This window comes from Elephas maximus, chromosome 4, assembly GCF_024166365.1.
Source record: "Elephas maximus indicus isolate mEleMax1 chromosome 4, mEleMax1 primary haplotype, whole genome shotgun sequence".
NCBI lineage: Eukaryota > Metazoa > Chordata > Mammalia > Proboscidea > Elephantidae > Elephas > Elephas maximus.
Genome location: NC_064822.1, coordinates 20,266,341 through 20,293,058, shown reverse-complemented (window position 1 = coordinate 20,293,058; position 26,718 = coordinate 20,266,341). Strand labels below are relative to the sequence as shown.

General features: G+C 38.0%; 1 protein-coding gene across 3 annotated transcripts in view; it reads right to left on the bottom strand.

The window, feature by feature from the left end:
- Window positions 1-26,718, bottom strand: part of DIP2C (disco interacting protein 2 homolog C) — a 655,995-nt gene that overhangs the window by 215,379 nt on the left and 413,898 nt on the right. For all 3 annotated transcript variants that reach the window (XM_049881664.1, XM_049881665.1, XM_049881666.1), the window contains 4 exons: window positions 25,230-25,349; window positions 23,845-24,042; window positions 7,669-7,760; window positions 3,951-4,061 (listed from right to left, as the gene is read on the bottom strand). In XM_049881664.1, coding sequence (XP_049737621.1) covers window positions 3,951-4,061; window positions 7,669-7,760; window positions 23,845-24,042; window positions 25,230-25,349 — 521 coding nt within the window. The remainder of the gene's footprint in view (window positions 1-3,950; window positions 4,062-7,668; window positions 7,761-23,844; window positions 24,043-25,229; window positions 25,350-26,718) is intronic.

The following is a 26,718-nucleotide window of genomic DNA, read 5'->3' as shown; positions in this document are numbered from 1 at the left end:
CGATGCTTCCCTGTTTTCCTATGTCCTGGGAGGGGCCTGACCTACAGAACAGGTGGTCACTCCTGGCTTCCCATCATCCTCACCCCCTGTGCAAGCTGCAGCCTACAATACCTAAGACATTGTAGAAGAGTCACCAAAAAACTGACAAGATGTAAATGGAAAATCCTGACCATGCTGGGATGGCTTCCATGCAGTTCTTAATCCCACTGCTATCACAAGCCACATCCACCGTGTTCTGACCAAGCAAAAGAGCTCCTTCTGTGGCTTTTCACAAACCATTCCAATGCAAAGTTTCCACTCTAATTCCCGCACTGCACACATTAAACCAGCTGACTCCCCTCAGAGCGCTCAGGCTTCTGCTTAGCAAACAGGATTGCCTGGTCCTAGTGTGACTGAATAAAGCATACCACAATGACACTTTCCCTTCTATCAGTTACTACTGCTATAATTTAACATTTACCCACAATGACAAAGCACTTTCCCTTCTATCAGTTACTACTGCTATAATTTAACATTTACCCAGAATTAGAAAGGCTTCTAGTACATTTAAAATTAACTTTTACATCTCTATTGCTCACAACCCCAAAAATTCTTAAATTAATGACGTCAAGGCATCTTAAAAATGTGTTAACATGAATGATATCATGGCCCAATGACTACCAGGTTGATTTTTTTTTTTTTATATTTCTGTATCAGAGGTATTTGAAATTTTGCCTCTACCTTTTCAGGTAATAGTATGACACTTGTGTCAATTAGAATGTGGCACAGGTACACCACTCAGGAAATTATCATTTCCCTTCTTGTGCATCCAAATGATTTTATTGTGAGAACTGGCCCTGCCTTGGAAGACACCAGGCTATAAATTTAAAATAGACAAATCTAAACAATATATTTGATGGTCAAAAGATAAATAATTGTTAAAACATATGCCATATCATTATTACTAATAACAATAGTAAATATTTTTGTGTGGATGTATTGAACCACTGGCTTAGGTCTAGCCTCTACATGCTTATTAGCCTATAAATTTCTCCAAATTATAATTTTGATACTATTGCTTAGGGAACATAAGAACCTGGAAAAGTAGTCTTTTTTTTCCCCCTCTAGAGAGCCTCTGGAGCCCTGGTGGCACAGTGGTTAAGAGCTCGGCTGCTAACCAAGAGATCGGTGTTTCAAATCTACCAGCTGCTCCCTGGGAACCCTGTGGAGCAGTTCTACTCTGTCCTATAGAGTCACTATGAGTCGGAATCACCTCAACGGCAAAGGGACAGAGACTATATCCCTTGACTTGAATGTAAATCAAAGAGGAACACCACACTCCTCCTTATCAGATTTTAAGATTAGGGTTAACTAGAAACATAATCCAGGAGAGCACAGCTATCAGGTTCAGTAAATTTCCAAATCTGTCCAATGTTTGTTCTCAAGTATTGTGAAGATCACAGAACTCAGGCAAATGAGGAAGCACTTTAAAGGGGGTTTTTAATCTGCACTCAGTCTCTGGCTGCTAACCGAAAGGTTGGAGGTTCGAGTAGACCCAGAGGCATTTTGGAAGAACAGCTTAGAGATCAACTCTCAAAAAATCTGTTATTGATCTCATAAGACCAGATTTAATGGTCTGACTGAGACTAGAAGGACCCCGGTGGTCAAGGCCCCCAGATCTTCTGTTGGCCCAGGATAGGACCCATTCCTGAAGCCAACTCTTCAGACATGGATTGGACTGGACAATGGTTTGGAGAGGGATGCTGGTGAGGAGTGAGCTTCTTGGATCAGGTGGACACTTGAGACTATGATGGCATCTCCTACCTGGAGGGGAAATGAGAGGGTGGAGGGGGTTAGAAGCTGGCGAAATGGACATGAAAAGAGAGTGGAGGGAGAGGGAGAGTAATTGGGAGTGTGTAGCAGGGTGTATACAGGTTTTTGTGTGAGAGATTAACTTGATTTGTAAACTTTCACTTAAAGCACAATAAAAATTATTAAAAAAAAAAATCTGTTATTGAAAACCCTTTGGAGCACAGTTCTACTCTGATTCTCACGGGGTCACCATGAGTTGAAATCAACTTGATGGCAACTGGTAACTGGTTAATCTGCTTCGGGAGCACTGGCAGCAAACCCACGCTAAAATCAGGGCTCTCCCTCTAAGCATCAATGCACACGAGAGAGCCCACACTGCGTCTCACTCCTATTTGAGGGGGGCGGGGGTTCTGAGGGAAGGGGAGCTGCAGGCTTCTCTCTTCTTCTCAGATGACCTAAAGCCCCGCCTAGCACATGCCTGTGAACAGACCAAGAGGCCCCTGTAGACCTGGGGCAGCCAAGTAGGGAATTCTTTGGTTTTGTAAACAGGAAACTAAACCAGCAATCATTTCCCCTCCATTTTCAAAAGGAATCCCATGACCTCTCCTCTTTCCTCCAAGGAGCACAGTTTGAAAAGTAACTGTACAACCTGGATAGGCCATGAACCATTACCAAACCAAACCAAACCCAGTGCCATCGAGTCGATTCCAACTCATAGCGACACTATAGGACAGAACAGAACTGCCCCTTAGAGTTTCCAAGGAGCGCCTGGCGGATTCGAACTGCTGACCCTTTGGTTAGCAGCCATAGCACTTAACCACTATGACACCAGTGTTTCCATGAAGCATTAGGCACGATATATTCTTAGTGGAGGCAGAAGGTCGCCTAAATATTAAATCAACACATTCTAATAGAGTAGCCACAAAACAGCTGAAAGTTGCTTTGGAAACTCTCTTAGTCTGGGCTCCATGTAATCATCCCATTTTGGAACTATAAGAGTCATACCACACAATTTGCTCTAAAAGATGTGTAAATGATGCCTAGATAATTTAAGTATACTGTCCGAGGTTATACAGTGGCAGACCTGGAACAAGATCTGTCCTCCACGGCTGTTCCACCTCCTGTCTAAAAGATCACACTGCCCTCAGTTTGCAGCAGTAACAGCTCTACTGAAGTTTCCTCCCTCCCTTGACCTTTTGATTTTAAAGTTACTGTAACTCTGCATTAAAAAACCAAACCACCAATCCAGTTGCTACTGAGTCAATTCCAACCCTCTGCATTACAAATGAACAAATCATTCACATGGTTAAGAAATTTATATTGATATGTAGTGACGTATAAAGAGCCCTGGTGGCACAGTGGTTAAGTGTTCATTTGCTAACTAAAAAGGGTGGCAGTTTGAACTCACCAGCCACTCTGCAGAAGAACGGTGTGGCAGTCTGCTTCTGTAAAGATTACAGCCTTGGAAACCCTACGGGGCAGTTCTACTCTGTCCTGTAGGGTTGCTATGAGTTGGAATCAACTCAATGGCAATGAGTTTGATTTTTTTTGTTGTTGTTGTTTAGTATATGTATAGTATTCATTTCCTTTTACTGGACTACACTGTAATTCTAATAGAAAGTTCAGTTGTTTATTATAATTATAGAATAAGATACGACATATCATGTGTGAAGCCTTTGCCTGGGACTTGATAACATCAAAACATCTGAACAAAACCAACAACCACCACTACGAAAACAAGGATGGAAGGAAAGGAGGGAGGGAGAAAGGAAAGAAGGAAGACGGAAAGAGAGAGAGAGAGAGAAATCCATCACTAACCTGGATTTGTAGCCCTGATATCATATAGTACATGATACCAAGAAACAAGATACTCAGTCACTTTACTGACTGAGATTATTCGGCTCAATGTTCTGTTACTAAATAAACATAAGCCTGCCTCTGAGAAGTCGCTCCTGGTGACTGCAGTTAAGCTGTGCTATGCTGTTGCCTTTACTGAGTCTCAGAAACAATGAAAAAATTTTCACTGCATCTGGATCCATCTCCAGCTGAGATGAAAACCCACTTTCAAAACTGCAGTCTGCCTCATAACAGAACATGCAATTACTACAGAACCTGTGGTTTCTCTTTAATAGGCTTTAAGGAAATGAAGTATTCTTTACCTTTCTCGTGAGTGGCACTTCAATGGGGACGGGAACGACTTCAGCGAGCAGGCAGCCGTAAAATGCTACCATGAAAGCAGCAGGGTCGTTGTTAGGAAATACCAGTGCTACCTGAAACAGACAGAACCCGGGAAGCAGAGGAGAGAGACACACCACTATGAAAACAAATCTTAACATTAAAAGGTTCCCAATATGTTAACATGTTACATGCTGTATTCTGCTTTTTAAGATACCATAAAAGGACTTCATCTTCCACAGGCACTGGGGTTAAAAGTTTAAATAAGAATGGATGCTGGCATAAAACTTAGGTGCTCTTTTTTTATTTGTGCAGATATTTAATGTTTATATGAAAATTTGCCAAACTTTTATGTTATCACCAATTGTTTAACAAATATTTCATCCAATTTCCCTAGACTTCTAAAATTGTGAACCATTTAATTGGTCTGGAATTAATTTTAGTATTTGCTGTGTAGCTAATTCAATGTATATACAACCTTGCTCCGTTGCTACCCAAAGTTACTTATTAAGTAATCCTTCCTCAGTCTCTAGTTTTAGAAAGCTTCATTTATGACATAAAGTTTTAATAGACAATCCTATTTCTGGGTTCTCCATTATGCTCTGCAGAACTCTGCTTCTATTTTTAACCTAAGTTCCTCTCATTTGCTGCTTCAGCATTAGAGCTATTCTTCCTTAGGGACAGTTACCTCTGGCATGTTTTCATAAGTACATAAAAACTATGATTTAGAAACCATGTATTATTATTGCATTACTACATTCTGGAATTTAATTAATTTTTTTTCAAAATTTTCTAACTGTAAGTTATTGATTCTACCAAGCACAGCTAAATAAGACAGTCTAATTTCCCAGAACAAGCAGGTTGGCCAAGAGATTCAGATGGTACTGAGGAGCAGGCCCTATCTTAAATTCCACCATGCTGACAATTTTGCAACATAAATAGCTGGTGGAAACAAAACGAAGTTTTGGATCCTATGTAGATTTCCTTCCTATATGGCATTCCTAAACTTGGGGGAATATATTTAAAATAAAGGTACGCCCAGGGTACTGGGTGTATTTAAACTTGGGGTAATACATTTACTTCAAAATAAAGGTCAAAATTCACTAAGGGAAAAAAAAAAAAAAAGCTTCTGAACTTGTTTTAAAATGTATTATTATACATATCCTTTGCATTGTTTTGATAAGGAAAAAAAAATTAACCACAAAAGTTTTTAGATAATTAAAGTGGCAAAGCCACGTGTCTTACTTTATATTAAAACCTAACCGGAATATTGTTAGTACAAGAGAGCTCAGTATTAATTTCAGATGATGAGATGTCACTAGGTTTCAAAGCCAGAAATCTTGTGTGAGGTATTTATATGATGGAATCCTGTCTGTCACTCAGCCACAATAAGCATTTAATTTCACTGTCATTGAGGCAGTGCTCTTTTAGACTCTAAACTGCAAGGTTTGTTATTTGTTTTGTTTTTTTACAATTTGCTTTAAGGATGAGGCATCTGCACTTACATCATTCTTATTAAGGTTTCCTTATATATCTGAATCAGCCACAAATCATGTTTTATTGTTAGACTCTGGAGTAATCACAGTGCAATACTGGAAAAATATATAGATGCAGAATTTTTATAAACCCTGCGGTGTCAGTTTCCTTTAATAATTTTTTTTTTATGTATTCCCTTGACACTTCATTATGCCACATTATCCTTAGAGCAGAACAGCCATCACCAAATCAGGAGCTGAGAGACACACTGCTGAGGTCTGCGTTAAGGCCTTTCATGGCAAACTGCTTCCCAAACACCTTGTCCACTCCCCTTCCACTGATCTTCATATGCCCAGCTCTATGGTTCAGGTGAACAGCCTTTTCCTTCTTTGGCCCACCACAGACCTTCCCATCTGACTTCCTTTTTCACACTATCTGCAGCTACCTGACCAAGAGTGGACATGCTTACCTCACCTCCCAGAGGCCTTCTCAGATTCCCAGTGGCTCCCCCAAATGAAAAAGACATTTATCCTTCCCAAACAGTTCTGTGTCTCTCTTAAGACCTCTTATGGGGTCCTTTAACACTTTCCAATTTACACAGAAGCTATTATTAATATGCCTTTACATCTGTTTTAGCACTTCACGCTTCCTGAGGACAGGCTTCACATGTGATCATCTTTACATCTTCCATAGCTCCAACTATAATATCTTAGTTTTAGATATTATAAATATCTTTTCTAAAGCGCATGAATGTAATCTCCAAATTGCACTAACAGAAGTCACCCACGCGAAAAGTCCTATAATTTTATGCTAGGGACCTGCTCATTATTTTGGGGAAAACCGTATTTTATTAAAAAATAATTTTCAAAGAGAATGAGAATCCGTTTATTGCAATAGCAGGTTGCTATCAATTAAACACTGTAATTACATGTGCTTATTTAATAATTATTCATACATAAGTACCAGATGCTAACCATATGAACAGTTCAAGGAAAAATTTTGAAAAGTAGCCCCCATAAAAAGCCAAGCCGTCCTTTGTTGAAAATCTCATTACATATTTTATTCTATCACAACTGTGCCTCCACAGTCTTCCTAACATCTCAGTTGAGCACAGGCAGTTTATTACGCAATGATTATTGTACAGGAATTTCAAGAATCTGGGTCACTATGCATCAGAACTGACTCACAGGCATTGAGTTCTGATTGGAGTCTTACTAAGAATGAAATTTTTAAGAAACTACACTACTAAGACTGTGGGCCAACTTACAGATAAGGAAAACACTGCTCTGAAATTGCCATTCATAAGCTAGAGTCAGTCTTATCCAAAAATAGAAAGAATCACACTTAATCACAGAATCCTACAGCTGGCAGAAACCTTTAAAAATTCCCATGGCCCGTGTATATGTAATATCTCAAGTAAACCACAGCTCATGTTCTCATTGGTCTATGGTGCTCAAACATCTTTAAAGAATTCATATGGGGTTCTTCGCATGCAGGTAGGATAACCCAGTCTTGGGGTCTCTAAGATATATAATAGCATGTAGTAAAAAAGGTACTGTATTTGAAGACAAGAAACTGGGTTCTATATCTAGCCCCACATCTAAATTGGTATATAAAGCTTGGACAACATTCTTACCTGTTCTGGGTCTACTATTAAAATGGAAATACTAATACTGGTCCTCTGTAACATACCAGATTGCAGTAAAAATAAAATAAAAAATAGCTTTCCAATGAAAGACGGGAGCCTGTATCAAGAAATTTAACACTGAGAAAGGAACAGTGACAACAATTTGCTGCCAAGCATGTCTCTCTTACCATCTAATGTTTATATAAAAAGAAAGCTTTAATTATAATTATCCTGGTGGCCAGGCCCACGACACTATTTCTATGACAGTGGTTAAGATCACTGGCTTTGGAGTTTGACAGACTTCTATGACATTTACTGGTTATAGAACCTCATCTAATGATTTGATATTAACCTCTCTAAGCCTGAGCATCCTTCTGTATATAAAAGGGGAGAAACACTAAAACTTAGTTCCCTGAGTTGCCGTAAAGATTAAAGAACAAACTGCAGGTAACCACTCCTGTTTCACAGTAAATGCTAAGAAAGCTTTACTTAGCAGGATTATTATTAGGAAAAGCTAACCTCTGGAATCTGAAATGGTAGGTATATTTTTGACATAAGACTATGCATTTTGAAAATCCAACACTTTAAATTGCACTTACCCTATCTCCAGGTCGCACCATAGGTTCTTGTTTTGTACCTAATTTATGTAGAATGTTGTAAGCAACCTTCATACTTCTTGTCCACAGTTTGCCTAGCAATACAAATCACAAAGGCAATTAATTGGACTATCATACTCACAGATCTTCAGTTATGCATATATGTATACATTAAACTACAGATATTACCTCTCCAAATGAAATTATATCACATGCATCTATTTGTTTCTTGTATATGTGAGCCACAAGTAACTCGTTAGAGACAATAACGGAAATGGGAACCAGGTAGTCAGAATGGAAAATGTTCTGAATTACTGGGCTAGGGACTGTGGGGGCCATGGTCTCGGGGAACATGCAGCTCGACTGGCATAACATGGTTTACAAAGAAAATGTTCTACATTTTATTTTGCTGAGTAGCATCTGGGGTCTTAAAAAGCCTGTGAGCAGCCATCTAAGAAATCCCACTGGTCTTGCTCCTTCAGAAGCAAGGAAGAGTGAAGAAAACTAAACATACAAGGGAAAGAAAGACTAGTCCAGAGGACTAACGGACCACAACTACCACGGCCTCCACCAGACTGAGTCCAGTACAACTAGTTGGTGCCTGGCTACCACCGACTGCTCTGACAGGGATCACAATAGAGGGTCCCAGCCAGAGCTGGAGAAAAATGTAGAACAAAATTCTAACTCACAAAAAAAGATCAGGTTTACTGGCCTGACAGAGGCTGGAGAAATCCCGAGAGTATGGCCTCTGGACACCCTTTTAGCTCAGTAATGAAGTCACTCCCGAGCTTCACCCTTAAGCCAAAGATTAGACAGCCCCATAAAACAAAACGAGACTAAAGGGGGCCACCAGCCCAGGGGCAAGGACTAGAAGGCAGGAGGGGACAGGAAAGCTGATAACAGGGAACCCAAGATAGAGAAGGGAGAGTGTTGACATGTCATGGGGTTGTTAACCAATGTCATAAAACAATGTGCACTAACTGTTCAATGAGAAGCTAGTTTGTTCTGTAAATCTTCATTTAAAGTAAAATTTTAAAAAAAAGAATAGAAAATGTTCCAAGTCAGTGAAGAATAGACTTTTTAAAAACAAAACTTCAGGAGAGAGAAGAAAAATGAGGAAAAATAAAAACCAAGCTTTAGGACTGTCTTCTGATTTTATCTATGTGAGGGAGGAAGCTGATGATACTTGTATTATTACAAGGTTATCATTAGTTGAGCTAGTATTCAGCCACGGAAACTGGGGATGAGGGGTCCTTAAGAAATTCTCTCAGCAGAACTGACAAAGTTTACCCAAAGGTTTTTTTTAAATTTTTTTTTCATTTTAAGCATTCAAGTCATTCTGTGTCCCTGCGATTAAGATGGGAAACAAAAGCTAGCAACCTCATCCCATCAGAGAAGGTTGAACATTTGATGAGGTACCCCAACAACAGAACTTCTCTTAGTGTGCAAAGACCTACAGCAAAGCCATAGAAGGTTGTCATTATTATCACAGAAACTGTGGGGGGAGGACTTTTAGAGCATAAAACATGGGAGGACTCCATATAGCAGTAGCTACTGATGCTGTTTTAAGTTGTGCAAAACAACACATTTCCTTTATTAATACATCCCTTCTTAGACGATTGTAGTCAATGCAAAGACGACTGAAAACAGGTTTTATAGGTTCATTCAAACACTTGACTGATTTCCTTTCTTTCCCAAGTCCAAAATTTCTCACCTTTGAACTTTCTTAACCTAAGTGTTTTAGAGTTGAATCCCTGAACCTTGATAAGGATTACTGTAAATTCCTTATCAGGAATAATTGTAGGATTATTTTAAATTTGAGTACTGTTAACATTTTGAATTCTAGAAAAATTACCACAAAGCAGGATTAAAAACAGGAATAGGGAGAGAGAGAGAGATTTGATAAAAAACAATACACCATGAAGAATTTGAAGATTTCAAGTCCCTGTCTTCATCTCGGCGCCAGGCAATTCCTCAGCATTGTCCAGGTGTTGGTCTGAATAGTCTGAGCTGAAGTATAAATGACTCTAAAACGTAATAAAAGTTCTAGAATACATAAAGGCCTTTTACAACCTAGTCTCAGCCACCTAAGCTTCAAAGAGCTTTTCAGAAGTACTCAAGGCCTTAGAAGTTGTATTAGTGTAACAGTAGCACAAAAAAGTTAAATAAAATGTTTCCTATAAATGCAATAACTGTTTAAATCTTTTTTCCATTTTAAATGTAAAAGCCAAATTAAAAAAAAAAAATTTTTTTATTACATTTTGAAAAAAGTAAAAACCACCACCCTTAATTTGTTTTATTTTGTATTTATTTTATAGCTACTGAAATTAATGTTATTACTGTATATCTACCACAGGATTTATCAACTTGTCTTCTTAGTATTTGGTGGGCAAAGAAAATGCCTTAATCATCTTTGAGGCCTCTCATTTCTAGGACAATTTCTGGTACATGGTATGTGCTCAACACACTTCTTGCGTGTTTTGTCATAAGCATGCTATAATAGAGGATAAAATTATAATATGCCTTTTAGCACACTTCTTGAGTACTTAAACGAATTACTAGATATGGAATTTTATTCATTCCCAACTCTTTAAGTGTCCCCTCATCAACAATGCAGTCCTCAAGACTGGCCACTTCACAGTCATTTGGTATCTGTTGGGGTGGGAGAAATGTATTTTTTTTTTTTTCCCTAAAAATATCATCAGCCCATTAGAAATAATTCAGGGAGACTTTACTAATAAAAACAAAATTATTTTGTCTCTTCAGATCTCTTTAATGTGAACAATATTAGGGAACTATTAGAGTTGAACAATTACAATCAATTGGTTGTAACTGAAAAAATCGATTTGTTGTAAGTGAGCAAATCAACACAATCTAACAATTACCACCATTATATTTTGCTGGAGTTCCAACTTCCTTCTGAGCTTGGAAACCTAAAGTCAACGTCACCATAAATTCATAGAAAAGTCAACTGACAATAAATAGTTTGAAAAGAACAAAACACAGTACTATACTTTTGACAAAATTCTAGAAATACACTTGTTATTTTTCAAACAGAAAAGGAAAGAATACATTCAATTGCTCATTTAAGTTAGAGAAGATGTGAAAATGATGTAAATATTACTCAAATTGAAATTAATTTTCATTTCACTTGGAATTTAATGAGGAATAGGCAATTGTCCAGAGAATATAACTGTAACCAGGCAGACAGGTAAGTAAAGAGGGGCTTATGGCAAGTACCTTGAACATAGAGCTAGGCTGGAGCACCATGGCTATAAAACCTGGAAATGTGTGGGAGTTTCAGAACCACATCCTCAACAAAGCAAAAAGAAGTGTGTATAAAGTCTGCCCAATGCTTTTCTAGCTCAAGAATCTAAATCCCTTAGGATATCTGGAAGCAGGAGCCCAGTTATAAAGCAAAAAGAGGAAAAAGAATAAATAAGCATTTGCTTGATAGAAAAATCACACTGCAACAAAGCAAAATGAATTTACAGATATCTCACTATAGCCAGAGAGGAGATAGAGGAGAAAGATACTGAAAAGATTCTACTGAGTAAGGGAAATTAGTTGTATAGTACTATTTATTTTTATTAATTTAAGATTATGAAATGTCATGGGTACTGTTTAGCTCAATGATTAAACACTGGGCTGCTAACTGAAAGATCGGCAGTTCGAACACACCAGCTACTCCGAGGGAGAAAAGACCTGGTGATCTGTTTCCTTAAAGATTATAGCCTAGGAAATCCTTTGGGGCAGTTCTACCCTGTCCTATAGGGTCCCTATGAGTAGGATAGATTCCATGGCACACAATAACAACATGGGTACTCTTTAGTATGTCCTTTGAAATTTAAATTAGTAAATGGAAAACAAAGATTTTTTTTGTTTGTTTACAATCTTCATTCACCATCTATACTGTCTATTAAAAATCCTAAGTTTCTCGGCTGGGAATTCTGCTACCCTAGGACTGAAAGTGAAGAGGACTTGAAGCATCTATACTGATGAAGATCAAAGACCACAGCCTTCAGTACGGATTACACTTCAACATAAAGAAAACAAAAATCCTCACAACTGGACCAATAAGCAACACCACGATCAACAGAGAAAATACTGAAGCTGTCAAAGATTTGATTTTACTTGGATCTACAATCAATACCCATGGAAGCAAGAGTCATGAAATCAAATTTGCCGAAAAAGACCTCTTGAAAGTGTTAAAAAGCAAAGATATTACCTTGAAAACGAAGGCGCGCTTGACCTAAACCATGGTGGTTTCATTCGCTTCACATGCATGTTGAAAGCTGGACCATGAATAAAGAAGACCAAAGAAGAACAGATGTCTTTGAATTATGAGGTTGGCGAAGAATACTGAACCATGGACTGCCTAAAGAACGAACAAATCTGTCTTGGAAGAAGTACAGCCAGAATGCTTCTTAGATGCAAGGATGGCAAGACTTCATTCCATGTACTTTGGACATGTTACCAGGAGGGATCAGTCCCTGGAAAAGGACATCATGCTTGATAAAGTAGAGGGTCAGCGAAAAACAGGAAGACCGTCAACAGGATGGACTGACAAAGAGGCTGCAATAATGGGCTCAAGCATAATGACTGTGAGGATGGCGCAGGATCAGGCAGTGTTTCGTTCTGTCATATACAGAGTTGCTATGAGTTGGAACTGACTCGACAGCACCTAACAACAACAACAGGACTTTTCAAGAAGTTAAATTATACGGTTGAAGGGAAGCTACAATACTTTAAATATTATAGTCATTCAATAATATCAAGTTACTAGGTAACAGAACAAATCTCATTTACTTAACTTTTCTGAGTCCTTCAGCAAAATGTACTCATTAAATGCTCATTTATTTTAAAGTGTCCCTACATAGTGCTTTTCTATGGTTTTCATTGTATTAGTCAACATTTTCATTTTATGTCCTGATGAGCTGCAATTTTACATTTTGAAATGTATCCTTGAACAAGTAAAAACCAAATCTGACCTACAGCATTTTACTTATATAGATGACCAAAATGAAATGTAAACAATTTAAAAGCAGGAGTTGAAACGCTTTGGTGTAGACACATATAGCCCAAATTTCGTATATAGCATTCAGTCTTTGTCTTACACCTCAAATTTGCCTTAAACTTGCAAGAAGAGGAAGGAATTAGCCACTATTCTGTTCAACATTCCATCATTAGAAGAAGGGCTATACTTCTAATATAGATTAAAAGCCCCTTGGGAATGATGTCATACCTATCTTTGTATTCCCAAGCCCCAGTACCATGCCAATACATAGTAAATGATTAATAAGTCTTAATAAATGCTTGATGGTTGAAAGAATGAATGCGTGCACTCATGATGCATACAGGCTGGTCCCAGAATGTCCCAGTATACAGACAGGTAGGCCTTGGAACTACCAACAGTTAAGGAGCAGCAATTCCAAGTATACAATTATCTTTGAGGCAGAATTTGACCAAAGCTGATGAGGGTTACACAGAAAAGTATTCCATCTTTTAGGCTGAATAAATGTGCTCTACTTCCAAGAGCATATTTAAAAGAAAGAAAAGAAATAAAACTTATGCCTCATCATAAGTGACATACTCCTATATCCATCTAAAATTACCCAGTGAAGCTATAAAAACAAAGAGGCTATGCTCTTGAACCTAAATCCTATTTCTGCCAATGAAACCTCCATGCACAGGATAATTGCTTTGAGTTTACAGCTGGTGCCTCCAGGAATATCTCATCCCCACAAAGGCCGGACCCTACTTATGTTCCACTATTCAATATAACATCTGGCTTTGACCGACTGTTGATGCTGGGATACATTTCTTTGTTTCTTACCTGCAAATGGGAAGTATATTGATGTCATAAAAACAAAACAATAATAAAGCTAATCTAACCTCACACGCGCTGACAGATGTAAGAGGAGTCATTCTGGTCTTTTAGTCATTGAGCTAGTCTTTCTGCAAAGCTAAAGCAGAATGTGAGAATTGCCTGCTTTCTCCACATCCCCTTATTCCTGGAACAAGGGGGAAAGAATCTGTCTGGTACAGTTAACTACTCGCAAAGTGTTTACCATCTGCGTTAACTGTATTGAATGAAGCATTTTAAAAAAGCTTGCTCTTTTTTTCTGAAAAAGTATTTTGGAAACAAGATTTTGCTTCTTCCGAATGATGTACGTCAAAGAGTTTAGATATACCTTCTTTGACTACCATTCCTTTCGGAAAGCATTAATTTCGAGCCATAAAATCCACTAACTTATTAGCATAATGACCACTACTTTTATATCAATTTCTTGTTTTAACTCCAAACACATTTAAAAAATGGTAAAATTTTCATATTCAAACCAAATATTTTCTTTCAGATCCATTTATTTCTGTAACAAAAATATAATGTATCACAGAAATAAATTGGTCACCCTAATGGTCATTTACTCTCTCTGCATTCAGTGGCTCCTATTAAAAGTTCTAAAAAAAAGAAGAAACTCAGATTATCTTGGAAGTGAGAAGCCACTTTTCTTACTCAGATAAGTATTTCTGTCGGTCTAATAAACTAATCCACCACACATCTGTCATTTGTTGTACCCTGGTGGCTTGCATGTTGCTGCAATGCTGGAAGTTATGCCACCGGTATTTCACACACCAGCAAAATTACCAACATGGTGGACAGTTTTCAGTTGAACTTCCAGACTAAAACAGAGTAGGAAGAAGAACTTGGCGGTCTACTTCTGAAAAAACTGTCCAGTGAAAACCTTATAAATAGTAGTGGAACGCCATCTGATACAGTGCCAGAAGATGAGCCCCTCAGGTTGGAAACAAAAAAACCAAACCTGTTGCAGTCAAGTCAATTCCCACTCATAGCAACCCTACAGAACAGAGAAGAACTGCCCCATTGGATTCTAAGGAGAGGCTGGTAGATTTGAACTGCCAACCTTTTGGTTAGTAGCCGATCTCTTAACCACTGTGCCACCAGTTGGACGACACTCAAAATCTGACTGGGGAAGAGCTGCCTCCTCAAAGTAGAGTCAACCTTAATAACATGGATGGAGTCAAGCTTTCAGTGCTTCATGTACTGAAGTGGTATGACTCAAAGTGAGTAGAAAAAGTTGCAAACATCCATTAATAATCAGAACTTGGAATGTACAAAGCGTGAATCTAGGAAAACTCGAAGTCGTCAAAAATTAAATGGAATGCATAAAAATCAACATCCTAAGCATTAGTGGGATGAAATGGGCTTGTATTGCACATTTTGAACTGGACAATCACATGGTCTACTATGCAGGGAATGACAACTTGAAGAAGAAAGGCTTCATATTCACCATTATAAATAACATTTCAAGATCTAACCTGAAGTACAATGTTGTCAGAGATAGGATAATATCTGCATGCTTACAAATAAGACCAGTTAATATGACTGTTATTCAAATCTACATGCCAATCACTAATGCCAAAGATGAAGAAACTGAATATTTTTACTAACTTCTACAGTCTGAAATTGATCAAACATGCAATCAAGACATATTTACTGATGACTGGAATGCAAAGTTGGAAACAAACAAGAAGGATTGGTAGTTGCAAAATATGGCCTTGGTGACAGAAACAACTCCAGAGATCGCATGATAGAATTTTGCAAGGCCAAGGACTTCTTCATTGCAAACAGCTTTTTTTTCAACAACATAAACGCTGGCTATACATCTGGAATGCACCGAAAGGAACACACAGGAATCAAATCGACTACATCTGTGGGAAGAGAGGATTTATCATCAGTCAGAACATGGCCAGGCACTGACTATGGAACAGACCATCAACTGTTCACGTGAAAGTTCGAGTTGAAGCTAAAGAAAATTAAAACAAGTCCATGAGAGACAAAGTACGACCTTGAGTGTATCCCACCTGAATTTAGAAACCATCTCAAGAATAGATTTGATGCTCTGAACAGTAACAACCGAAGACCAGACTAGTTGTGGAATGATATCAAGGACATCGCACATGAAGAAAGCAAGACGTCATTAAAAAGACAGGAAAGAAAGAAAAAACCAAAACGGATGTCAGAAATGGAAACTCTGGTGGCACAGTTGGCAGTTCAAATCCACCAGGAGCTCCTCGTAAACTCTATGAGGCAATTCTACTCTGTCCTAGAGGGTTGCTATGAGTCAGAATCGACTTGACAGCAATGGGTTTTAGAGATGTCAGAAGAGACTTTGAAACTTGCTCTTGAACATAAAGTAGTTAAAGCAAAAGGAAGAAATGAAGAAGTAAAAGAGCTGAGCAGAAGATTTCAAAGCACGGCTAGAGAAGACAAAGTAAAGTATTACAATGACATGTGCAAAGATCTGGAGTTAGAAAACCAAAAGGGAAGAACATGGTCAGCATTTCTCAAGCTGAAAGAAATGAAGAAAAAATTAAAGCCTCTACTTGCAACACTGAAGGATTCTATGGGCAAAATGTTGAATGACAAAACATGAAGAAGATGGAAGGAATACACAGAGCTACTGTACCAAAAAGAGTTGGTTGACATTCAACCATTTCAAGAGTTAGCATATGATCAAGAACCAACGGTACTGAAAGAAGTCCAAGTTGCACTGAAGGCATTGGCAAAAGACTCCAGGAACTGACAGAATACCAATTGAGATGTTTCAACAAATGAATGCAATGCTGGAATGAGCTCTAGGCCAAGAAATTTTCAAGACAGCTACCTGGCCAACCGACTGGAAGAGATCCATATTTATGCCTATTCCACAGAAAGCTAAGCCAACCAAATGCGGAAAGTACTTAACAATATCATTAATATCACATGAAAGAAAAATTCTACTGAAGATAATTCAGAAGGGGTTGCAGCAATACATTGATAAGTGACTGCTAGAAATTCAAGCTAGATTCAGAAAAGGATGTGGAACCAGAGATATCATTGCTGATATCAGACGGATCCTAGCTGAAAGGAGAGAATATCAGAAGGATGTTTACCTGTGTTTTATCAACTATGCAAAGGAATTCAACTGTGGATCCTAACAAATCATGGATAGCATTGGGAAGAATGGGAATTTCAGAACACTTAATTCAGTTAATGTGGAACTTGTACTTAGACGAAGAGGCAGTCGTTTGAACTGAACAAAGGGATACTTCCAGATTTAAAGTCAGAAAGGTGTACGTCAGGGTTGTATCCTTTCCCCATACTTATTCAATTTGTATGCTGAGCAAATAATCTGAGAAGCTGGACTATATGAAGAACATGTCATCAGGATCAGGGGAAGACTCAGTAAGAACCTGCAAAATGCAGACAACACAACCTTGTACGCTGAAAGCAAAGAGGGCTTGAAGCACTAGCTGATGAAGATCAAAGACTACAGAATTCAGTATGAATTACACCTCAACATATGGAAAACAAAAATCCTCACAACTGGAGCAATAAGCAACATCATGGTAAATGGAGAAAATACAAAGTTGTCAAGGATTTCATTTTACCTGGATCCACGATCAATGCCCATGGAAGCAGCAGTCAAAAAATCAAAGGACATATTGCATTGGACAAATTTGCTGCAAAAGTCCTCTATCAAGTATTAAATAAAAAAGATGTCATTTTGATGACTAAGGTGTGCCTGACTCAAGCCATAGTATTTTCAATAGCCTCATATGCACGCAAAAGCTGGACAATGAATAGGGAAGCTGATGAAGAATGATGCACTTGAATTATGGTGTTGGTGATAAATACTGAGTATCCCATGGACCGGCAGAAGAACGAACAAATCTGTCTTGGAAGAAGTACAGCCTGAATGTTCCTAGAACTGAGGATGGTGAGACTTTGGACATGTTGTCAGGAGGGACCATTCCCTGAAAAAGATATCATGCTTAGTAAAGTAGAGGGTCAGCAAAACAGTGGATGACCCTCAACAAGATAAACTGACACTGGCTGCAAAAATGGGCTCCAACATATCAAGGATTGTGAGGATGACACAGAGCTGGGCAATGTTTTGTTCTGCTGTATGTAGTAGGTTCACTATGTTTTGGAACTGACTCAATGGCACCTACCAACAACAATAACAATAAAGTAATATTTCTACAAATCTTTCTGTCAGTCTAGGAAAGCAATATTAGGTATGATACAAACTTAATATAAACTCAAATCCAATTACAAATTATGACTTATAAATTTACTGTATTCAAAATTTAATTTGTGAAAGAGTATAACATGACAAAATATTTCTTCGAATAGGCACAGTATCAAAAATGACTCGATACTAAACAAAAATTATGAACATATATCACTAGCAACAACAAATCAAGGATGGTAAACATTCACTCAGTTCTAATGGGTGCTAGTACAACACAAAAAACTTCATACGTACTGCCTCACTGTATCTTTTCCACAGCTCTTTTTTACTGCAATGTCTACAAGAAGACAGAAACTAAGACACAGGGACCTGAGTTAACAAGGGACAGAGCAAGAATCTCAACCCAGATTTGTGCGACACCAAGGACTGGGCTGGGCTCTTAACCAGTTTGGTTTGATAATGTTTGAAGTCAGGTAAAACATGATTAGATCATATTTTCCCATCTTTAAAAACACTGAATTTTTTATTAGAAAAAAAATCTGAAATCCACCAACATACCCAATACTATTGGAACTATAAAAAAGAAATAGAAGACACAGATATTCCATGGATCTAAGACAGAATAATGCCAAAACAACCTGTAGTAAAAATTCAAGGCTGAGAGGAAAAACATCTAAGTATTATAAATGAAATATGTCACACTGTGGTATTAGTGAGGGTTACAGTTTCCACACAGACTGGATTTAGAATCCTTATTTCAGATCTAGATGGATATTTTGAATTCAAAAAAATAGAGAAGACAACTGGAATTGACCATTAACAACCATTTACTTGCTGAAGAATCTCAGTTTCACAGAGTGTACACACAGAATCTTAGATCTAAGTAGATGAACAGTCATGGTGGCACATACATTCCTCCCCTGCCAAAAAGGGATGGTAGCACCTGCTCCAGGGATCTCACTGTATCCCCTTAAGGATCAAATGAGATAAACATGATCTTGTTTTGAAAAGTTTTCATGCTTGTCTAAAAGAATTCTGATGTTATGATGTATAGGATAGTAGCATATTGTATATTACAGGACATAGTAAGGAGAATTGGTGGTGTGGTGCATAAAGTGCTTGGCTGCGAACCCACCGGCCGCTCCTTGGGAGAAAGACGTGGCAGTCCGCTTTCGTAAAGATTACAGCCCTGGAAACCCTATGGGGCAGTTCTATTCTGTCCTATAAGGTTGCTATGAGTCAGAATTGACTCGACAGCAATGGGTAATTTTGGTTTCATAGTACATAGTATCGTAGCTATTTTTTTATTTGAATAAAATGTTAGGCCAAATACATATAGGCCAGAACAGACAGCCATATTAATTTGTGATCAATGATCAAGACATTAATCATTGATTAATCACTGATCAATGTCTAAAAACAACAGGTGGTGCAAACAGTTAAGCACTCAACTGCTAACTGAGAGGTTAAAGGTTCGAGTCCACTGAGAGGAAGCTTAGAAGAAAAGCCTAGCAATCTACTTCTGAAGAACCAGCAACTGAAAACCTCTATGGAGCACAGAGCTACTCTGGCTCCGGTGGGGCTGCCGTGAGTCAGAATAAATTGAGACAACTGGTTTGGTTTTTCTAAATACAATGCTTGCAAGGTATGGATAGCAAAGGGCAATGTTGTTGTTTTTATTTCTTTTTCCTTCAAGGCAAATAGAGATGTCTTCTTAAAACATTACAGTACAAAAACTTCTAAAGAAAGCAGCAACCACCAGCTGGTATAAATATTATCTGTTCCAGAAAATTAGCCAGGATCCTTGTTTGGTTGTCTGAACCCAGTAACACTGATGGTTAATCAGTGTTATATAGACTGATATATTCTATATATACCTCTAAGGAGCCCTGGTGGCACAGTGCTTAACAGCTACAGCTGCTAACCAAAAGGTCAGCAGTTGGAATCTACCAGCCACTCCTTGGGAACACTATGGGAAAGTTCTACTCTGTCCTGTTGGATTGCTCTGGGTCAGAATCGACTTGATGGCAATGAGGTATATAGCTATAAAGAGGTCAAGTTATATCAGAGCAAACCAATGACAACATGTATTGGAAAAGCTACCTATAATACAATTTGCCTATATACTGTTCTGAAAATCAAAAAGTTGATATTCATTTACTCTGTGAAATGGAGAAATAAAAATCCAAATAACACTTCTGAATTAATTTTTAAATCTTTTAGGATAAACTGTTCTTTGCAAATTGTGGGAAATCAATTTCATATTCAAGAAGCATTCCGAATGGTTTTAGAGGTGACACGTTCATTCACCCATGGAAGTCATCTGGATTCATACAGGAGTTGACGTCTTAGGTAGAGAAACAACATTTGCAAACTGAGATAAGTGGCAAATTGTTCTCCCCAGACGACTACCCTAAATGCTTCATGAACTGGACACTTCTCTGGACAGAAAAAGTCTGCTCTAAAGACAGAATGTTGTAAAGAAGACGAGCTTGGAGTCAGACAGATCTGGATTGGAATCTAAGGTCTGCAGGGCAAAGGCTTGGGGAAGTTTATTTAGGTTTTCTAACTTTTTTTTTCTCTTTAACATTTCTGAACGTATTGTACTTACCTCCAAGGTAGTGATTATACCTACCGCAAAATTTTTTGCTGAGATAATAGTGTACCTGAGATAACGGTCTACCTTAAGGCCCTAAGCACAATGCCTGACACATGACCCTCCTTAAAGGCCCATACCCCTTTTCTACTCTACTCAAACTGACTTATAACATCCTTGGTTTTACACATTTCACCTCCACTGACCAGATACTTCAGAGAAAAAAAATGACAAACTTCAGACAACCATTTTAAAAAGCAGTAGGCAAGTCAATTTAGTTAAAATTTTAAAAACGATTATGTACAAAGACATTCAGTTGCCTCATCGGCCCTAGAGGTAAGAACGTGGTTACTGAATCCCTCAAGGTTTTTCCTTCTCTCTCCTCTCGTTTCTCATTTTTCTTCCTTTCCTCAAGGCAGAACAATTCTTTCCTGTTGGTATCTTATAGGTTATTTAGCTGGCTGAATGAAACATTTAAGTTTGACATAATAAAGTACTCTCATCTTCTACTTCAAATAACTTAAATATCCTTTTGTAACACAAATTCCATACTTAATCCTCTTAGTACAGTCCATGAATCTAAGTGGTAAATTGTAAACTGAGGGTTTCAACAAACTGTCCCCTCTAGGCTCAGTGAGCCGATTTTAAAGCTAAGGTTTCTTCTGATTCTTTTGAAGAATATATTTATGACAACTGGAATGAAATTATTTTAGGTACATAACTTCAGAGTCATAACCTAGTTGAAATGAACTCAATGCGTTTTGATCACAATGAGTAAAATGGGTCAATTTCAGGTCTAACAGAGTTTGATTTAGTCTACGGAACACAAAGACAGCCCTAGTCTGCCCATCAGTGCTTTCTGTGCAGGTATTATCAAGAAATAAATGCCAACTTTTCAACTGCTAAAACGTGTTATTAAAATTCATAAAAATGTTTCAAACGCACTCCCTGAAGAAAATATACCATACAGTACTCATTTGCAAATTCGCAGTGTGTACCAAGCAAGAGATTTTCCGTTCTGATAACTTAAGTGGCAGAAAGCTTCCATCTCACAGAAGTAATGAAAGGAAGACTCCCGGTCACCAAAACATCTTGTCTCGGTTTACAAATTAAAGAGGTTAGGTGTACCTGAAATTTGGGTGTACTGATCTTCAGCTACTTCTGTTTAATTGAGTCATCAAAAAATAATTTTGCTTCATTAGAGCCTCTGCTCTAGGATGAACATAAAACCAGTGAGCTATGGACATTGCTATTTATAGAATCAGTAGAAAGTTATCAATCTTGATGACCAAAGTACTACTTTATTCTAAATAAAATCAATGTACATATGTTTGCTTTTCTAAATCTATAAACAGGTTTCTCAGATACTTAAGGAATGATTTCTTGACGTTTAATAAGGCCAGTCTTTCTCCCTATACAGGTAATTTTTTTTTTAATAATTTATTATAAGAAAAGTAGTTATTTTAATACAGTTCCCTTGTATAAGAGGTGAGAGTTTAATTTCCCAAATGTGAAGTCATCATTAACTGAATAATCGTTAGGCTCTTTTAGAGTTATAAATGAAAATAAACTTCTTTTTCCTCATCTGTAAAATAAGGATACAAATAAGACCTACTTCATAGAGTTGACAGGAGAATGAAATAATTCATTTCAGTCATTAATAGGTATTTAGCTGGAGACATAATATTACCTCACTGAATTATTAAAACATAAGATATAGTTCTTATTATTAAGTAACTTACTCGCTTCTCATGGAGGAAAAAAAAAAAAAACACAATTAATTATAATTCAAGGAACTGTGATAAATTACCGTAAGAAGCACACACAGAGCAACTTAGGAATACAGAGAGAAGAGCAAACACTTCCAGATGGGGAACTGGAGAATGTTTCAGCTTAAGAAGTAACTTTTGAACCGGGTCTTCAAAAATATAGAGATCTGTAGGATCAGTGGTTAAGCATTCAGCTGCTAACCAAAAAGTTGGCAGCTCAAATTCACCCTATGGGGCAGATCTACTCTGTTCTATAAAGTTGCTATGAGTCAGAATCGACTCGATGGCAATGAGTTTGTTTTTTTTTTTAAATACAGCGTAAGAGTCACATAAAATTCAGAATCTTAGACCTCAAAGTACTGAGTTGTTCTAGATCACCCCTAATTAAAAATAAATTTTACACACAAATACATAATTAAGAAATTACTACATAATTGAGGCCATACAATATTTGTCCTTTTGTGATTGGCTAATTTCACTCAGCATAATATCTTCAAGTGGCATCCATACCGCAGCATGTATCAAGGCAAGACAAGGCAAATGTACAGAGAACAAAGTTAATTAGTGGTTACCAGGGGTAGGAGGGAGGAGGAAAAGGAGGGTTAACAGTGATGGAAAAATCACACTGATTGAGGACAGGGTTACAGAGCCGATTATTTTAATTGCTGTCAGTAAGTTGTATACCCATAAAAAGTTGAACTGGCAAAAGTTCTGTGATAGATATATTTTCAACAACAACCAAAAAAAAGAGTAGCTGCTAAGGCTGCTTATGTACAACACCAAACACCTCATGGGAGGTTTAGGGTCATGGTTTCATTAGACATCCCAGTTAATTGGCCTAATAACATGCTTAGTGCTTCTGTCCTATTTCCTAGTTCATTGGGTAGTGCCTGGGGTCTTAAAAGCTTGCAAGCAGCCATCCAAGGCACAACAATTGGTCTCTATTCACCTGGAACAACAAAAGAAGGAGAGTCAGGAATAGGGGGAGGATATGGAACATGTGGCTAATTGCTTCCATGAACAACTACCTCCTTTGGTATGAGACCAGAAGAACTGGATGGTGCCTGGCTACCATTACTGAACAGACTGATCAAAGATTCCATAGAAGAATCCTGATTAAAAGGGAAAAATTGCAGAACAGAATTTCTGGAGCCATGGAGGCGGGATAAACCCCTGAAACTATTGCCCTGAGATAACCTTTAAACCAAAAATATCCCCCTAGAGTCATCTTAAAGCCAAACAATAGCTTAGCTTAACTATTAACAAAGACCTGCCTTGAGCATCATGCTCTTTTAAGAACTATCTATGTGGGATCAAATTGACAACAGCAACTAGAAAGATTAGATAGGAACCTTAGGGGGCAGTGAGTTCATGTTAATGGGGGAGGAACAACTCAGGAAAGAGGGGGTGAGAATGGTTGCACAGCTCGAAGAACATAACCACTGTCATTAAATTGCACATGTAGAAACTGCTGAACCAGTGTACGTTTTGCAGATAAAATTTAGAAGAAGAAAAAAAGAAAAATTACTATATCTCAGCCATTATGCTGGATGCTGAAGTTAGAAGTCTTCATACCTTTTTATATTTAATAAAGTTCTGGATGTATATGAGGGCAAAAAGGCAGAAGACAAAGGAGAGAAAAGACCTCCATTTGAGCACTGAGGGAAAGAAAAGGCCCCCCAAAGTTATTAGAAAAACACTGGTAAAATGTATAAAAGAGTTAGAACAGTACAGGTATAAAGAAAACATAAATATAATCGCATATAATTACCATAAGTTAGGATGTACAGTGGTTTTCCATTCGTGTCCATAGTGGTTAAACAGGGGGCCTTGGGTGAAATGGTCCCCCATCGCTGTAACGCAGCTTCCAGAGATGGTGGCCAGTTGGTCACCACGCCCAGCTGCTCCCCACGCATTGCCAACATCTGGGCTCCTTCTGGCTTTGGTTGGTTTGGATCTGGTTGTTGAACTAATTTGAATACAAAAAGTTTTCAAAAAAATACATTTATAAGAACACAATTACTTTTAAAATTCTTTTTAAAGACACTAAGAGGTTTATGCTTAAGGCTTAGAGTTATTAGATGGCAAAAAGCATGGCTATATGCTTCTCTAAAATCAGAATTGTGATCCGTACACTAGCCTCATGGATTTCAAAGAAGCACTTAATCCTTCATATTCCCAAGACAATGTCAGGATGGGGAACTTAGTTATAGCTGAATACACTCAGAAACTGACAACAGGTGATTTATTTTAGAAACATGTCAAGAGTCTAGAATTCAAGCCTCTATGTTCAAAACACCAATTATCAACATACACTAATAATTTTAGACTCCAAAGAGCTCAAATTTTGCTAAATCATATTTTGCCCTTAAATATGGAGATGTAAATTTAAATTTGCTATAACTACTATGAACAAACATATAGAACATATTTTATTGAGTAAAATGGAAGTAAATGCTTCATAATAAAATACAGTCTGCTCAATCCTTAGCTAAGACAGGTAAAAAAAAAAAAAATTATTTCTCCCACTTTTGGAAAAGGTTTCTGTCTTACAGCTCATTATTGACAACTTCTACCTGCTGGTAATAAAATCAGCCACTTCTTACTTGTGGTATAGAGAACAACAAAATAAGTAATTTGGGTTTGATATAATAAACAGATTTTTATTTTGTTTTAAAAGACCTGCAGGCTTGCAAGCACTCATGGTTTAAGACACTAGGCCCCTGCTCTGAGAAGGAGGGCCGGGAAGAGGAGACGATTTCACTGTGGTTCACTCTGTATCGCTTGCACACACGGACTCAGAGGGAACCATTCTGCTGCTAGCTAGAGCTTTGTATGACTTCCTTGCATTTCTGTAGTTTTATGGAGCTTTTGAAGGGAGTCCTAGCTCACAGAACAAAATGACATTCTGCTGAGGGTAACGTAACAAATCATTGCTTGTGGATGTTTATCCAACTGCACCAGCACCTTCAAAGTGAACACCGGGGAGCAGTACCTACATTCTCTTATGGAGATTCCTGTCATCTTTGTGAATGCCAAGTTCACTGTCCTTAAAAAAATATAATAGCCTTTGGTAGAAAAGAATATATCAATATAGTTTATGGGGTCATGGTAACATCAGAATAAAAAAAGGGTAGGGTAAAGGGTTTCTTTTACCTTCTAATAATTCTTCAAAGTCATCAACAAAGAATTCCCGTAATGGTGGTCGTTTAGGCCTTTTGAGGGTATTGACAAGCTGTTGGATTTTTGCTGATACTCGGCTACTTACTGGTACTCCTGAAAAATAGGAACCGTGGGTTATACGAAGTGATTTTAGGCACTATCACATTTTGAACAAGCTACCACAATGCAAATGGCCGTGAGACCAGAGCTCGATGCCTGCCCCCCCTCCACAGGGTTGCCAAGAGAAGGCTGATATCTTTATGACTGTGTACCACCTCAGAGGCCTAAATGATGGCTTTACCCAGTATGTACAGTCCCCTGAACAGATGGATGCATAATACAGGGGCCTTGATGTTAAACAGAGAAAGAGCAGGGGTACAGCAGAAACATTTCTATATTCTAACTTAGAAGATGTGCTGTTCTATTGGCTCTGTTGGGAAAAGCCTCTGGACAACGTATTGGGCTTGATCTCACCCCTAATTTGTAAAACAGAACTTGTCGACTACAAAGAGTAGCAGGTGCCTCTTTCTCGACCGGAGTCAGAGAACTGCTGGAGTCATTCCTCCCCCCAAGTCCATGTCTCTCTTAAAACCAGTGTTCTTCCTCACTGAGGCCAGGAAGAAGATGGTGGTGGCACAGCCGCAGTCGGTGTTTTGTAAAAGACAAATGGGGCATTCAGCATCTGGACTACAGATCACTAGCGGACAACTAACTCCTGCTGCCAAACACGCCCTGAGGAATGCAAGGGTGATCCTCAGTGAGAGGCTGAAGGTGATGAATTCAGGGTTTACCATCACCCTTTCCTCTCACCCATAAAGGCAGTGGCATCAATACATGCCCTTCAGTGTTCCAGTCACTTCAGGGAATATTTTGGCAGTACACCTTAGAAGCCCAGCAATTAAAATCTTTAAATTCATATTTTTATATACCACAGACTACTACCATATATTTATCCACAGGTACTGACAAAAATAACCCCAATGTCAGAATAAACTTATTACATACAGCAGTGATTGTGACATCATTTTAAAAACTGAATAAGTAAATCAATAATTGAAAAAGTCATGAAATTTTTAAAGTAATAATCCAAATCAATGAACAAGAGAGAGGACCAGCTAGTTGTCAATCTTAGCCAGATCAAACGCATGTCCTATGTAAGGCAAGTTTTATTCCTGCTGAAAGGCACTGGGAAACATTCACCCAGTAAAGACGGGCTTTGGGCGTTTACGGCAGAGTCTGAGGAACAATGGCCAGTTCAGGTTCCTCCCCTTAGTAATTCCAGAGGCAGAGTGGCTGTTCTCTCCACTGCACTGTCTGGAAGACTTGTGACAGAATTCAAGGATAACTTTTTACCAAATAAAAATATCTCGGCAGAAGGTCTAAAAATGCTTTGTGGGCACTTTCAGAATGGAGACTTTAAAATTAAATATTTAAATTTTTGAAAATATAGAAAAATATACATTCCAGGATTCTTGATAACGAA